The 13,771-nt window shown below is 42.5% G+C and overlaps 1 protein-coding gene across 1 annotated transcript in view; it reads left to right on the top strand.

The window, feature by feature from the left end:
* The window catches only part of syne3 (spectrin repeat containing, nuclear envelope family member 3), a 54,775-nt gene that overhangs the window by 23,145 nt on the left and 17,859 nt on the right, over window positions 1-13,771 (top strand). Inside the window, exons 10-14 of the mRNA XM_028566029.1 lie at window positions 368-511; window positions 1,562-1,696; window positions 4,186-4,347; window positions 9,420-9,592; window positions 12,916-13,450. Coding sequence (XP_028421830.1) covers window positions 368-511; window positions 1,562-1,696; window positions 4,186-4,347; window positions 9,420-9,592; window positions 12,916-13,450 — 1,149 coding nt within the window. The remainder of the gene's footprint in view (window positions 1-367; window positions 512-1,561; window positions 1,697-4,185; window positions 4,348-9,419; window positions 9,593-12,915; window positions 13,451-13,771) is intronic.

Genomic DNA, 13,771 nt, shown 5'->3' with positions numbered 1-13,771 from the left:
GTAGGTCTAGACCACACTCTATAATTTACAAAGAGACAACAATTCCAGTAATTCCCCCAAGCAAGCATTTAGCATTTAGTGCGACCGTGGCGAGGAATAACTCTCTTTTAGGCAGAAACCTCGGCCAGACCCAGGCTCTTGGTAGGCGGTGTCTGACAGTGCCGGTCACAAAATAACTCCACGAAATTCGATTGAAAACTGACCACGGATGTTTTGTACAAAGGACTAGTTAGGAAATGTGAATTGTTAACAAAAGGTGAAAACAAAGCAGACATCCTCCTCATACAATGCTTCACCATACAGTCCAGACATGACCGGCTGTACAACAACAACACTTGATGATTCATTCCCCCCCCCCCACTCTCAGGTCTTAATCTCAAGAACCAAGGACTTTGGTGACGCCGCAGAGTTGATTCGCTCCCGGCTGGCCAGCCACCGGGACCAACTGGTGGCAGCTGACGGCCTCCAGCCTGACATCCTGGCTAAGAAAAGTCAGTCCGACCAGTTCAGGGTGAGTTTAATCCCAGACTAAACCAGGGCCAAGTCAGCCCAAGTGTGTGCTGGAACAGGCTCTGTGTACACTCGTTGTAGCCTCCAGCAAAATATAAAAAAAATATTCCTTTTTTTTTTTTCTTTTTTTTTTACAATACTGTAATATAGTTGAGACAGTTTCAACTTTTGGTGAAACGCAACCCGACGTCACGCTGCGGTGGCCAGTCATGTAACCGGCGATCAGGCTTGTGTTTTGAGGCGGTTTGAGAGTCCCGTACAGGAAACAGGAAACAGGAAACATCACTGCCTTTATCGCTACCACAAGAAAGATTTATAACACTATGAGGGTAAAACAGGAAACACAAGAAGCACTGAACTGCCTGGGAGTTTGTGTAACAGCTGACTGTTTCTCTTTTCTTTCTCTCTTTCTCCGTGAAATGAAGCTGCCATCGAGTGCAGTCATAAATGTCAAGGTCTATAAACGATCTGACAAAAAAAAAACAGCATTTGTGAAATATAATGTCTACTTCTGCTACATTGGGGGGGTAAAATAACACAACAGGACTTCCGCCATGGCGGCCAAAGTTTGGAATAGTCGCTGTTGATTCGTACCAAAGCTTCGAAGCACACAAAATGGTATTCGGGACAGCCCTAGACACTAGTGCTTGATGGACTGAAGTTACACAGTCTGATCCATAACAGACAACATGAATAATGGTAATTAGTACATTTGAACACTTAACATCACAGTAATTTGTGAACGAATGCTGTGGTGTTGTGTGTTTTGCTATAGGCAGCCACTGGTTTCAGTTAATTTCAGTTCACAATGAGAGTTGACTGCAGGGCCTTGCAATCTGGGTTTGGTAATCACTGTGTTGTCAAAGTGATTTATTTATTTATTATAAACGGTTGTGCTGAAATTTCAAACTGAATGTTGTAGTATCTACAGATGAGATGGGATTTTTTTTAGAGACTGTTTAACAGAGAGTTGCCTGAACTGATAGTTGGGCTTTGTTGTGTTATATCCCTTGGCTTGCTGTCCCACTGTGTGTCTTGTGTTTGTCCTCAGGTGATCCAGAAGGACCTGGAGGACTGTAAAGCCCACATGACAGCGCTGGAGACGCTGGTCTCGTCCAGTCAGAGCAACAGGACTCAGTTTGAGAGGCTCTATGCTGACTGGAGGCATTTGCACAAGGCAGTCAGGGTAAGACAGGAGAGTGGTTTCAAATGGAGTAAGTTCTGACTCATTTGTTTTTCAAATATGCATCGTCACGGCGCGTCTATCAAGTACAGCTAAGCATAAGTGAATACACCCATGCTAAAGTTGACTAAAAAGAAGAATAAAAAAACATCTTTTGGAAATTGATCTTAAAGGAACACGCCGACTTTTTGGGAAATTAGCTTACTCACTGTAACCCCCAGAGTTAGACAATTCGATACATACCCTTCTCATCTCCGTGCGTGCTGTAATGCTGTCTGATGGCTCCAGCGGCATCAGGCCAGCACAGAACAGGCAGCTGAATGGTTCCAACTAGCCTACTGCTCCAAATAAGTGACAAAATAACGCCAACATGTTCCTATTTACATGTTGTGATTTGTAAGTCTGGCGTGTACAAAAAACAACGTAACATGAGACACAGCCGTCTTCTAACTGTAAACAAACCGGGAACTATATTCTCAGACAGGCTTGCTGCGAGCATATCACTCCGCCCAAGTACTATATTCTTCCGCCTGAGAATATAGTTCCCGGTTTGCTGTTAGAAGATGGCTGTGTCTCATGTTACGTTGTTTTTTGTACACGCTGTGACTCTAGAAATCACAACATGTAAATAGGAACATGTTGGTGTTATTTTGTCACTTTTGTCACAATTGGGAGCAGTAGGCTAGTTGGAACCAGTTACCTGCAGGATCTGTGCTAGGCTAAGCTAATGCTGGAACCGTCAGACAGTATTACAGCGCGCATGGAGATGAGAAGGATATGTATTGACTTGTCTTACTCTGGGGGTTACGCTGAATAAGCTAAATTCCCAATAAGTCGGCGTGTTCCTTTAATGCCATAATTAAAAAATCCAACCTTTCGAGGACACAAATTTTCTTTGTGAATGACTAATGTATTGTAAATAAATAAATGTTCTTCCTAGGGGGCATACGTAAGTACACCCCTATGTTAAATTCCCATAGAGGCAGGCAGAATATTATTTTTAAAGACCAGTTATTTTATGGATCCAGGACACTATGCATCCTGATAAAGTTCCCTTGGCCTTTGGAATTAAAATAGCCCCCCCACATCATCACATACCCTTCACCATACCTAGAGATTGGAACGGGGTACTTTCCATAAGATCATCTCTCAATGCAAATCAAACCAGCTATTAGATAAACTGAAATAAAACCATGGTTGCAGTATAATGTTTCGTAAAAAGCAATATGACAGAACAGTTAACGGCATCCAACCTTCTTCTGTTGTTATTTAATGTGGTGTTAATGTTCACACAGTGCCGTGCTGACACTTAGAAAAGTATCTTTTCTTTTTTGTGATTAACAATTTATTTTTATTCTTTCAACAAAACACAAAACATGAACATTCAACAAAATAGTGACAAAATAGACAATAAACCAAAAACCAAATAAACCTATGTATAAATGACCACAGCATAAGCCCATTATACACGTCTCTCCCCAGCACAAAGCTTTTCAGGAACCCTCCAGAAAGTTGACTTACTTAATTTCTCCATTTTCTAGTATAGACATCCAATCTGGCCAACCGTTTATATGACTTTTTTTTTTTCATACACCGCCACCCTAGCCCACTCCTGGATTGACAGCACCCTTTTCACTGAAAACTATCTTGTCAGCAGCGCATGTTTTTTCCCGAGGAAACTGATCAGTATTTACAACTGAAGGACTAAACTAATAGGAACACAAATAGCCTCAGACACCGCTCACACACTGTACAGCCAATACTACCCTCAGGCCAGAGATACAGCTCACTCACTTTCAGGACCAAGAGAGTTACTGTCGAGTTCTGTGCCTACATCCATTTGACTCATGAATAGTTGATCTATTTATTTATTCATTTATTTATATATACATTTTAACATTCTTCTTGATGTTTTTTTTTTTTTTTTTTTTTATTGCCTATTCTTCATGTATTGTGCTTTTATGAGTTTCACCTACTGATCACTGTTGGACTGCTGGTATGTGATGTGTGTGGTAACTTGTGTTGTGCAGGGTGTGTGAACTTTATACAAATGCAGTTCCTAACGGATAAATAAAGTGAATTGAATTGTTTCTCTCTGTGCACACTGTGGTAACCCAAATATGGCACTTTTGCTCACAATCCCTCCACAATACCGTATGATTTCATCCAAAACGTACTGCCAGCATGATTCTCGAGTAAACTGGCTCCATACGAAACAACATGGCACCAACACTGGACCCTACTTAGACTAAAAACTGATACATATTTTTTCCGAAGAGTACACTGATCTGTTACAATGAAACAATCCCACAAGGCAAAACAAACACCGAGGATTTATTTTGATGTCTTGGTAAAAATGAATTTTACAGTATTGTAATGGAAAGTTACCGTTTGCATAGTGGTAACTGCTGGAGCTTTTTCCAATGCATTCCATGCATTTCTAAATGTTTTTCCCCAGCCACTGACAGTCCATCTGTTTCTTTTGTTGGCAGGTGAAGCTGCGTGAGAGTGAGGAGAGCATCGCAGACCACGAGAGCTTTCACGACAGCCTGCTGAACATTGAGAAGTGGCTGATGATCATGAAGCAGAAGCTGGAGTCTTTCCACAGCCCCTCGGGAGAGTGGAGCACTGAGGGCCGCCAGCACGAAGCTGAGGTGTGTGTGTGTGTGGTGTGGTGTGTGGTGTGTGGTGTGTGTGTGGTGTGTGGTGTGTGTGTGTGTGTGTGTGTGTGTGTGTGTGTGTGTGTGTGTGTGTGTGTGTGTGTGGTGTGTTGTGTGTTGTGTGTTGTGTGTTGTGTGTTGTGTGTTGTGTGTGTGGTGTGTGTGTGGTGTGTGTGTGTTGTGTGTTGTGTGTTGTGTGTTGTGTGGTGTGTGGTGTGTGGTGTGTGGTGTGTGGTGTGTGGTGTGTTGTGTGTTGTGTGTTGTGTGTTGTGTGTTGTGTGTTGTGTGTTGTGTGTTGTGTGTGGTGTGTGGTGTGTGTGTGTGGTGTGTGTGTTGTGTGTTGTGTGTGGTGTGTGGTGTGTGGTGTGTGTGTGTGTGTGGTGTGTTAATATGTTAATATGTTGTTGTTGTGGTGTGTGTGTGTGTAGTGTTGTGTGTTGTGTGTGTGTGTGTGGTGTGTGGTGTGTGTTGTGTGTATGGTGTGTGTTGTGTGTATGGTGTGTGTTGTGTGTGTGTGTTGTGTGGTGTGTGGTGTGTGTGTGGTGTGTGGTGTGTGGTGTGTGGTGTGTGTGGTGTGTGTGTGTGTGTGTGTGTGTGTGTTGTGTGTGTTGTGTGTGTGTTACTATATTCGTGGGGTCCAAAAACCGGAGAATACAGTATACTTGTATGGTCTGCATAGCCTTGTGGGGACCAAAATGCTGGACCCCACAAGGTTAAAGGGCTGTTTGAGGGTTAAGACTTGGTTTCAGGGTTAGAATTAGGTTATGGTGAGGGTAAGGGTTAAGGTTAGACATTTAGTTGTGATGGTTATGATTAGGGTAAGGGTTAAGGTTAGACATTTAATTGTGATGGTTATGGTTAGGGTAAGGGTTGAGGTTAGGCATTTAGTTGTGATGGTTAAGGTTAGGGTAAGGGGCTAGGGAATGCATTATGTCAATGATGGGTCCCCACAAATATAGAAAAACAAACGTGTGTGTGTGTGTGTGTGTGTGTGTGTGTGTGTGTGTGTGTGTGTGTGTGTGTGTGTGTTTTAGAGAAAAGGATTCAGTCTTAAGGCCTTGGTTGTATATTACTATAGGATTTCGAAGGGGGATGTACACATTAATGGATATAGGACAGTTGCCAGTTCTTCAATAAATTGTGAATTGAGTAGTATGGTTTATGTTTTTGAAGCATGATATGACAGCTGTAGACAGGAAGGGGGGGAGAGAGAGGGTGGACGTCGACATGCAGCAAAGGGTGTGTATATATATATATATATGTATGTATGTATGTATGTATGTATGTATGTATATATATATGTATGTATGTATGTATGTATGTATGTATGTATGTATGTATGTGTGTGTGTATATATATATACCGACACCACCACCACTATCATCGGCCATGGGAGCTGATTAGCTGTCCAGCTCCGGTGTCGGCGGTCGGCCCAAAAAGCACGTCGTTCCACCGGGAAAGTGCCCGGTATGCCAGATGGCCAGTCCGCCCTTGCCGTTGAATAGTATGTTTGACTTAGTTTGAACATTATCTCCTCTAACCGGCCTTCATGAAATGATGGATGATGACCTTTTCAATGGAATTCTATTGCTAGGCAACAGCCTGGGTCCTTGTTAACTTCCTGTCAGTTGAGGTCATTCACATACACTGCAACAGGAAATCCACTGGGAAACATTCAGGATGTTTATGTTTATTGTAGTAAATAGAGATGCACCGGTTATAACTTTCTAGGCCGATTCCGATTTTCTTTGAGTTAGGACAGCCGATACTGATTTTAGCCGATTCAGATTTCATTTTTTCTAACCACTTTACAGCACACACAAATATTTATTTTCTATCTTTTCTTTAATAGAATTTTTTTTGACCAGATAATGGATCACTATAAAATAGAACTATATAAATTACTCCTGGTGTGGGAAATTCACACACATCTAAAGTGCAATGTTGGAACCATTTCCTTCTTTTCGCATCCAATATCCAACTAACAAAAATGTGATTTGAGTTTTTGGTGTCGTCCCTCCACGCCCTACTTTTTCCTTGCAGGTGTTGCATATTGCCAACTTCTTATCTCCTGCACACACGCTGAAGAATTTCCAAACAGCTGACCTGTTGCAGGTTAATTCACAAGGTTCCCTACATGTGCGAGAATAGCGCCGGCACACGCTTCACATCGCGAGCGGGTACTCGCGACACACTGAAAAGTTGAGAGAAAGGAAGAAGAGAGCGTGCTGTGGCGTCCGTGTGTGCGTGCGTCCTTGAGAACTGTAACTCGTATAACTTCTGTTGTCAGTTAGTTGTAGCGTTGACCGGCATGAAATCGGCATATGTTAGACTGACCTGCCGGTCATGGCAGAGTACGTGAAAACTGGCCAGTTCCGGTCACCGGCCGGTCTATCGGTGCATCTCTAGTAGTAAAGTATACTATTTAAGTAGTCTAGACGTCACTGTGACGACAAATAGCCGTTAATTTGAATTGCAGAGATAAATTTGTTTACTTCTGTTGTAATTTGCAGCCATAACTGTAACGTTTAAAGATGTAAAGTTAAACACGGTGGTCTGACGTTTCTGCTGTGCTTATTTTCTGTACTGTGTTGCTTTGCTAGCGTCTTTTTATATAAACCAAATGTAACGTTAGAAACAGCAACATGTCACCGCCGGTCGGACTGACTGCTAGTTTGGGTGGTGTCCTTTTCTTTAGTCTGTGACCCGACAGGTAAATTAGCTCTCCAAGCTAGTCAAATTTTAGTCACAGTATTGACCTATGAAAGCATCAAACATGCATTTTAGATGAATGAGATGAGAGTATATCCACTTGTACACCATCTAGGCATAGGCTTAACATTAAATTCGTTTATAAACTGTGAATTTGATCGTCTCTCATCTTCGCTGAGTGAGACCGGCAGCAGATCCTTCAATGCCACAAACTACACTTTTAAATGACCAATAACAGAGTGCTAAACGGTGGCAATGTCTGGGGGTTTTCATTTAATTAAATGTATTTATTTATTTATAAGGGCAAAGCACATGAATTAACATTTATGTAAATGTGCCAGTGTTAGCCAGCTGGCTACTTTTCAACTGCAGTCCTTTGGTGAGATGTTCTGTTAATCCTCGCTCATCTATGACTCTGGCGCTGCTGCACCGCTGCCGAATACATGAAAGGGGAAACACTGTACATAGGATTTACCGGGCTGATTGTGCAAAGTCGCTGGTATGGCCCTGTAATATTCCTGCAAGTCATTGAAACATGATTTAAAATGTAATTTCATCACGATACAGCCGAGAGGTGACGTCTACGGTCTGGTTTAGCATGCTAGGGTTCATTGTGTAATTAGGAGATTTGGGAAACGTTTGTTTTGCTCGTGGTGTGGAAATCCAGACGCGCAGGTGTCGGGGGTTCATGTTGGCTAAACCCGGGAATTCATTCACATCACTTTCCCCCGCTTTTGATTTATTGTCTCGTCAACCAGCTCTGTGAAAGAACTGATGGCAGCTCACACAGTGACTTAGTGATGACTCCAGTCATGAATATTTAATGGGAATCCCAAGGAGACTCTTTTATAATTATGGTCTTCATTATTACACTGACCTACCTGCCAATCTCATCACCTACCATGGGTTGAGATCCTTCACTTCTGCATTTCATTAACTCCGAGAATGGTTATAAGTGGCTATAATACTTTTCAGGAGCTGTGCTCTTTTTAACTATAAAATGAATATCAAATATATATGTAGCAGTGTGCAGAAAAGTTTCTTGACATTTCCTTTTTATTAATAAAAAACTGACATCAATCTTATCAGCCTAAAACAGACACCACGAGTGTAACCGAGAGGAGAAATTAATTCCAATAACACCGTTTGTTCAGTGTGTTTGCCCACATTAAACAGCCGGCACAGAGGAATACGTGCGCTTCACCTCAGACAGGAAATGAAGTTAAAAAAAAAAGTTTAAAAACTTTTCTCATGACCCAATCAGGCATGTCAGTGCCACCGTTTTGCGGGCAGTTGAGACTGAAACACAACCCCACAGATTCCAAACCAACACGCCAGAGCAGGGGGAATGGGAGGTGTAAACGTAGCAAAGATATTTGTTTTTAAACCAAAATGTAGCATTGTAAATGATGTAGTAACACCATTGGTCGGTTGAATGTTGGTGTTTCCCCAATGGCCATTGCTCTTGGCGTGCAACAGTGTTTCCGCTGGTAACATTTAGCTGTTTAACTGCAGAGGGTACCAGCTTTATTTGAAGCAGGCTTATATTAAAGAAAGCCCATTATTTCTAATCGACGTTTGACAAGACTGACAGGACACAAGGTAGTTAGGCAATCAGACAAGTTGTAGTTGTTTGTGTCATAGACTTGTTTAAATATTCCGATATATCTTTTAGTCTGCTGTTCTGCTCATGGCTGCTAGATATTGGTGCCACAAAAACGGTGCAAATCATTGAGGTTTTAGGGTCAAGTAGTTAATTTCTTATTTTTCTGGTAGAGATTTTAAGAAACTGTTTCCGTAAAGATTTAAATTTAGACCAAAGCTCAATGCCAAATGTGTGTGACGCCTTCTACTGTCTACTATTGGCTGGGCTTTGGAGCTAGATTATGTGTGTCTGTTGTGGTTTGTAGCTTAGTTCCACTGGCCCGGAAAAACATCTATCCAAAACTGAACTCTGAACATCATAAATTAGACACTGTAAAGCTTCTGTTTTGTATATTTTAAAGGTACGTTTGTGTGTTTTTGAAATGCATGTTTTTAATGAGCCTTGTCGAAGGAGCTGCTTTGGGACGGTCTGTCTGTCTGGATGTGTACTTCACTAAGAAACTTCACTAAGAGTTGGACTTGCAGACAGACACATGACATACAGTATAGGTGTGCTGCGACTGCTTACTAAAAGCAATGAACCATCTGTCCATTTTGAAATACTACCTGTAGAATGATGTTACACTGTATGAAATGGATTCATGGCAGCTGCATCAGGATTGCTGCATGATTAAAAACAGTCTGGCTGTTGAGCCTCCATAGCTGTTGATCCCCTCTCTCTGATTAAAGTGCCTTGTCGTTGTCCACAGAGAGCACTGGGAGAGTTTCCAGAGAAGGAGCTTCAGCTGCAGCAGATGGAGGTCCAGGGTCAGGGGGTTTTGGAGAGGACTTCAGAAGAGGGACGGGTCCACATTCTGCGAGACATAAAGCGGCTACGCGAGTCCTGGTTGGCCCTGTACAATATGAGTCTCAATCTTCACAGGTACCTGGAAAAAAAAAAGTATGAGTTTTTTTTGCAGTTTGGTATGCTAAGTGTGTGGTGATGGTAAGCAAGACTATCACAAAGCTCAGTTACAGTCACAAGTCACTCTGACCTGTTTTGTGTAAAAAGTCTGGACGAATCGAAGTCTAAATATAGTGCACTTTAAAGGTGCAATATGTAATATTGTATGTAATACTGGCAGCTAGCGGTTAAAATAGTTACTGCACTACCAATTCAAAATATTGGAGAGTCGTCTCCCCCGCTCCCTCCTGCCCAGACTCGAAGTTCACGGGGGTTGCCAGGCTGAGACCGCAGCATTCACAACAATGTTGCTAGACACTTTTCTCACATAGCCAGACATTACTCCACAGCACAGCGGAGTAGCTAACGGTAGATGCTAGTCTCACATAGCCAGACATTACTCCACAGCACAGCGGAGTAGCTAACGTTAGATGCTAGTCTCACATAGCCAGACATTACTCCACAGCACAGCGGAGTAGCTAACGTTAGATGCTAGTCTCACATAGCCAGACATTACTCCACAGCACAGCAGAGTAGCTAACGTTAGATGCTAGTCTCACATAGCCAGACATTACTCCACAGCACAGCGGAGTAGCTAACGTTAGATGCTAGTCTCACATAGCCAGACATTACTCCACAGCACAGCGGAGTAGCTAACGGTAGATGCTAGTCTCACATAGCCAGACATTACTCCACAGCACAGCGGAGTAGCTAACGTTAGATGCTAGTCTCACATAGCCAGACATTACTCCACAGCACAGCGGAGTAGCTAACGGTAGATGCTGGCTATATTGACAGTCATAAAAGCCCATGCTCACGCAGAGCTCTGTAACCAACTGACAGACGCACTTTTTTGGCTTAAAGTTACAGTATGAACCGCTAAAAACACAACAACCTCACTGTCCTCTCCACACGCCAGTCAGGCACACTTCCTCGGCTTAGAATTACAATACGAACTGCTAAAAATACCACTAGCTACCTTGCCGACGGAACACACTTCATTGGATTAGAATTACGGCAACAATCGCTAAACACACTGCAAACTCACAGTCCTCTCTTTCCGATTTACAGCCCCCCTCTCGTGGTTTAAAATAACTCACCGTTGTCGGCTCCAGCCGCTGAAGAGGCTACACGCTGTAAACAGCCATGGGCTGCTTGCCTGGTCCTCCCGGTAACGTTAGCATGGCGGCGTTAGCCAGGACCAGTCGGGACTTTACTGGCTATGTCTCAATTGTTTTTGCGAGTAACCAACTCGGGTACTCTTGCTATATAATTCAATGTGAGTGCACAAATGTTGAAATGACAAAAAATGCCCATCCCTAGTAGCTGTGATAAATTAGCATGAAGCTAATGCTTACCTGTTCAGGAGAAAATAAGCCAACTCTTCGTTTGTTTGCTGCTTTCATGGCTGTACTAACGTTACAGCTGTAGCGTGCTGGGTTTACGTTTTTACAGGTATATCTGGCAACCCGGCCTGCCTGTCAAACTGGGCCATTGATAACAACACACAGATCAAAACATAAACATAAATTCCGTCACGGAATGTAAATTTCAAAAAGAAAAAATACTGACATTAGCATTGTTGTCGAAAAGATAGTATTTCAGTTTAACATGTTTCCTTAATATCTGATGAGGCATTGGTGTCATTTTTGGATTTATTACAGTACAAATATTACATATTGGACCTTTAAAAAAAAAAAAAAAATAATATGGTACAAAAGATGTATTTATTAAGTACAGAGGTGAGGAAGAAGAGTGAAAATCTCACTGATGTTAATTGTGCTTGTTTTTTGTTCTTTTTCTTAATAGCTAGATAAAGTAGGACGTAGTATTTTTATATTGTATGAAATGGTCTGTTTGATTTATCCTGTTGGACTGCGGACTGTGATTTTGTTGTGGTAAAGACTGGGGGTAGGACCTGATAAGCCTATGGCTTCTAGCTATCCCTTTTCGAATGGGTCTAGTGTTAAGTTGAAATTCAGTTTTTTTTGTTATTCATCATTTTGTTATTTGTTTATTTATTTTAGATATAACCACACAACCAAAAAAAAGTTGCAAATGTGCCTAAACTCACGTGGGGAATCCCCCACACCTGGCGTCACTTTCACAGGAGGGCGCAAAGGCTGTCTCCACACACAGCCGCTCAAACCGGAATGACACGTTCCCTCATGCAAACAAAGCGCTCAACTAAACCAAATTAACTCAATAGAATCTAACAAGGAGTAATTAAAGAAAACCACAAACTGCTAGCGTGGCACGCCCTCATACCCTGCTTCTCACTAGCTTGTACTGCTGACCTAGGTACTGTGCATGTGTGACTCCCCACAAAGATGGGATAGAAGTGAAATGCCTCACTCTGTAGCTAAAACAGAGAGCTCAACACACAGGGTGAAAAGAGGAGCTGCAGCAATGTGCAGTACAACAAAAATATGGTGTATTTTGAAAATCAAACCATGTAAACCTATTCTGGTACAACTTCTAAATACAATCATGAACCTGAAAATGAGCATAATATGAGCAGTTTAAATAATAGTGCAAACAGAAAGACGATGAGGTGTGGTTGTCAGGATTAGTGATGTATAAGAGTGTGTGGAAGCAGTGAACAATGTGTGGTGCATGTTGTCAGTAGCTAACAAAGGAAATAACTAAACATAAAATGAAAATGTGATGGTGCTAGGTGAAGGGTATGCTGCACACTGGTCTTGGGGCAGGCAGGGTTCAATAGACTGGGAGGACTGGCCAGAGAGATGTTAGAATAAGTGAAATAAGACATTAAGACATGTTAGCGAAGCCAAGCTATTGTTTTTGTATTACATAAAGAAATTTTTTGAATTGTAAACATGTTTCATATCAATACTTGAATACTTTGTTCAACAGTCAGAGTTTTGTTTGGCCACTTCTTGAATGTTGCTATTACATTTCGCTACCAAGGAACCAAGTGTGGTTTGAAATTACTGTCTGACAGATTCATGGTAGAAGTTTGGCCAAAAAACTTTATCAGATCCAGTTACTACAAAGATTTCACCCATTTTAAAATTGAGATTCTCTTGTCAAACTTCTTGTGGAAAAAGCTGTTTCAAAGGTCATGAATAACCATTCAAGCTCAGTTTCTGGAGTGATATTCTCTCTTTCTGACCGTCCGCTTATTGCTGCTCAAAGTTTTGTCAGAATAAAACTGTACGGAGAAAAAAAGAAATTAGAGGAGCGTTGCTCTCTTCTAGTGGTTGTGATGCATTAGACTTCCAGGGGATGAGCTGGTGAGTTATGAAAACACTTAACTTCTCTCTTTCTTTCTCTCCCAGACTGCTGAACAGCTCCACAGAGCAGACAGAGACTGACTTTTGGAGCGTTGAAGGCCTGTCTGTAGACGGCCCATCACTAACAACAACAACAACAAAGTTTAGTCTGGCGGAGGGAGACAGTCTGCTCAGGACAGGAGACTCAAGGAGCCAGAGAGGCCAACAACAAGACAAGCCAGCTGAGCTGTATGAAGCCTTGGCTGGCTCTGCACCTGGAAGAGGAGGAAGCCTGGAGGGACAGGCAGCAGAGGGGGTGATGACAGGGCAGGGCTGTTTGATCCAGGGCCATGGTGAAGGTCTCCTCGTTCTGGCTGGACAAGACCATAAACGACTAAGCCCATCCAGGACAGGCAAGCACAGTGGACGCTCCTTAAAAGGAGACCAAGTAGATTCCTCTGCTTGGGGCATTTTCAGCAGAGCGAGTCAGAAAGGTTCCAAAGACTCCGTTGCAGATGGAAGCACCAACAGTGATGAATCAACAGGGGGCGGCAGTAGTATCTTGGCCGGAGACAGAGGGGGAACAGCTTTAAGCACAAAGGTAAGCTTTGTTGAGGGGCGAAGAATCAGAAACTCAATGTTAATAGTGTCAAATCATAACAGGAGTTATCTCATGACACTTTTGCGATAGAGTAGGTCTAGACCACACTCTAATGTTTACAGAGAGCAAGCATTTGGTGCGACAGTGGCGAGGAAAAACTCCCTTTTTACAGACAGAAACCTCGGACAGAATCTGGCTCTTGGTGGGCAGCCATCTGCCTCTGCTGGTTGGGAGACAGAAATAGGGTTGGGTACTGAAACCCTAAATGGCCGGTATCTACCGAACACAGAGTTTGGTGCCTCGTCTTGATGCTCGAAATAG

This window comes from Perca flavescens, chromosome 20 (genome assembly GCF_004354835.1).
Source record: "Perca flavescens isolate YP-PL-M2 chromosome 20, PFLA_1.0, whole genome shotgun sequence".
NCBI classification, from domain to species: Eukaryota; Metazoa; Chordata; class Actinopteri; order Perciformes; family Percidae; genus Perca; species Perca flavescens.
This window is presented reverse-complemented; position numbering and strand designations above follow the sequence as displayed.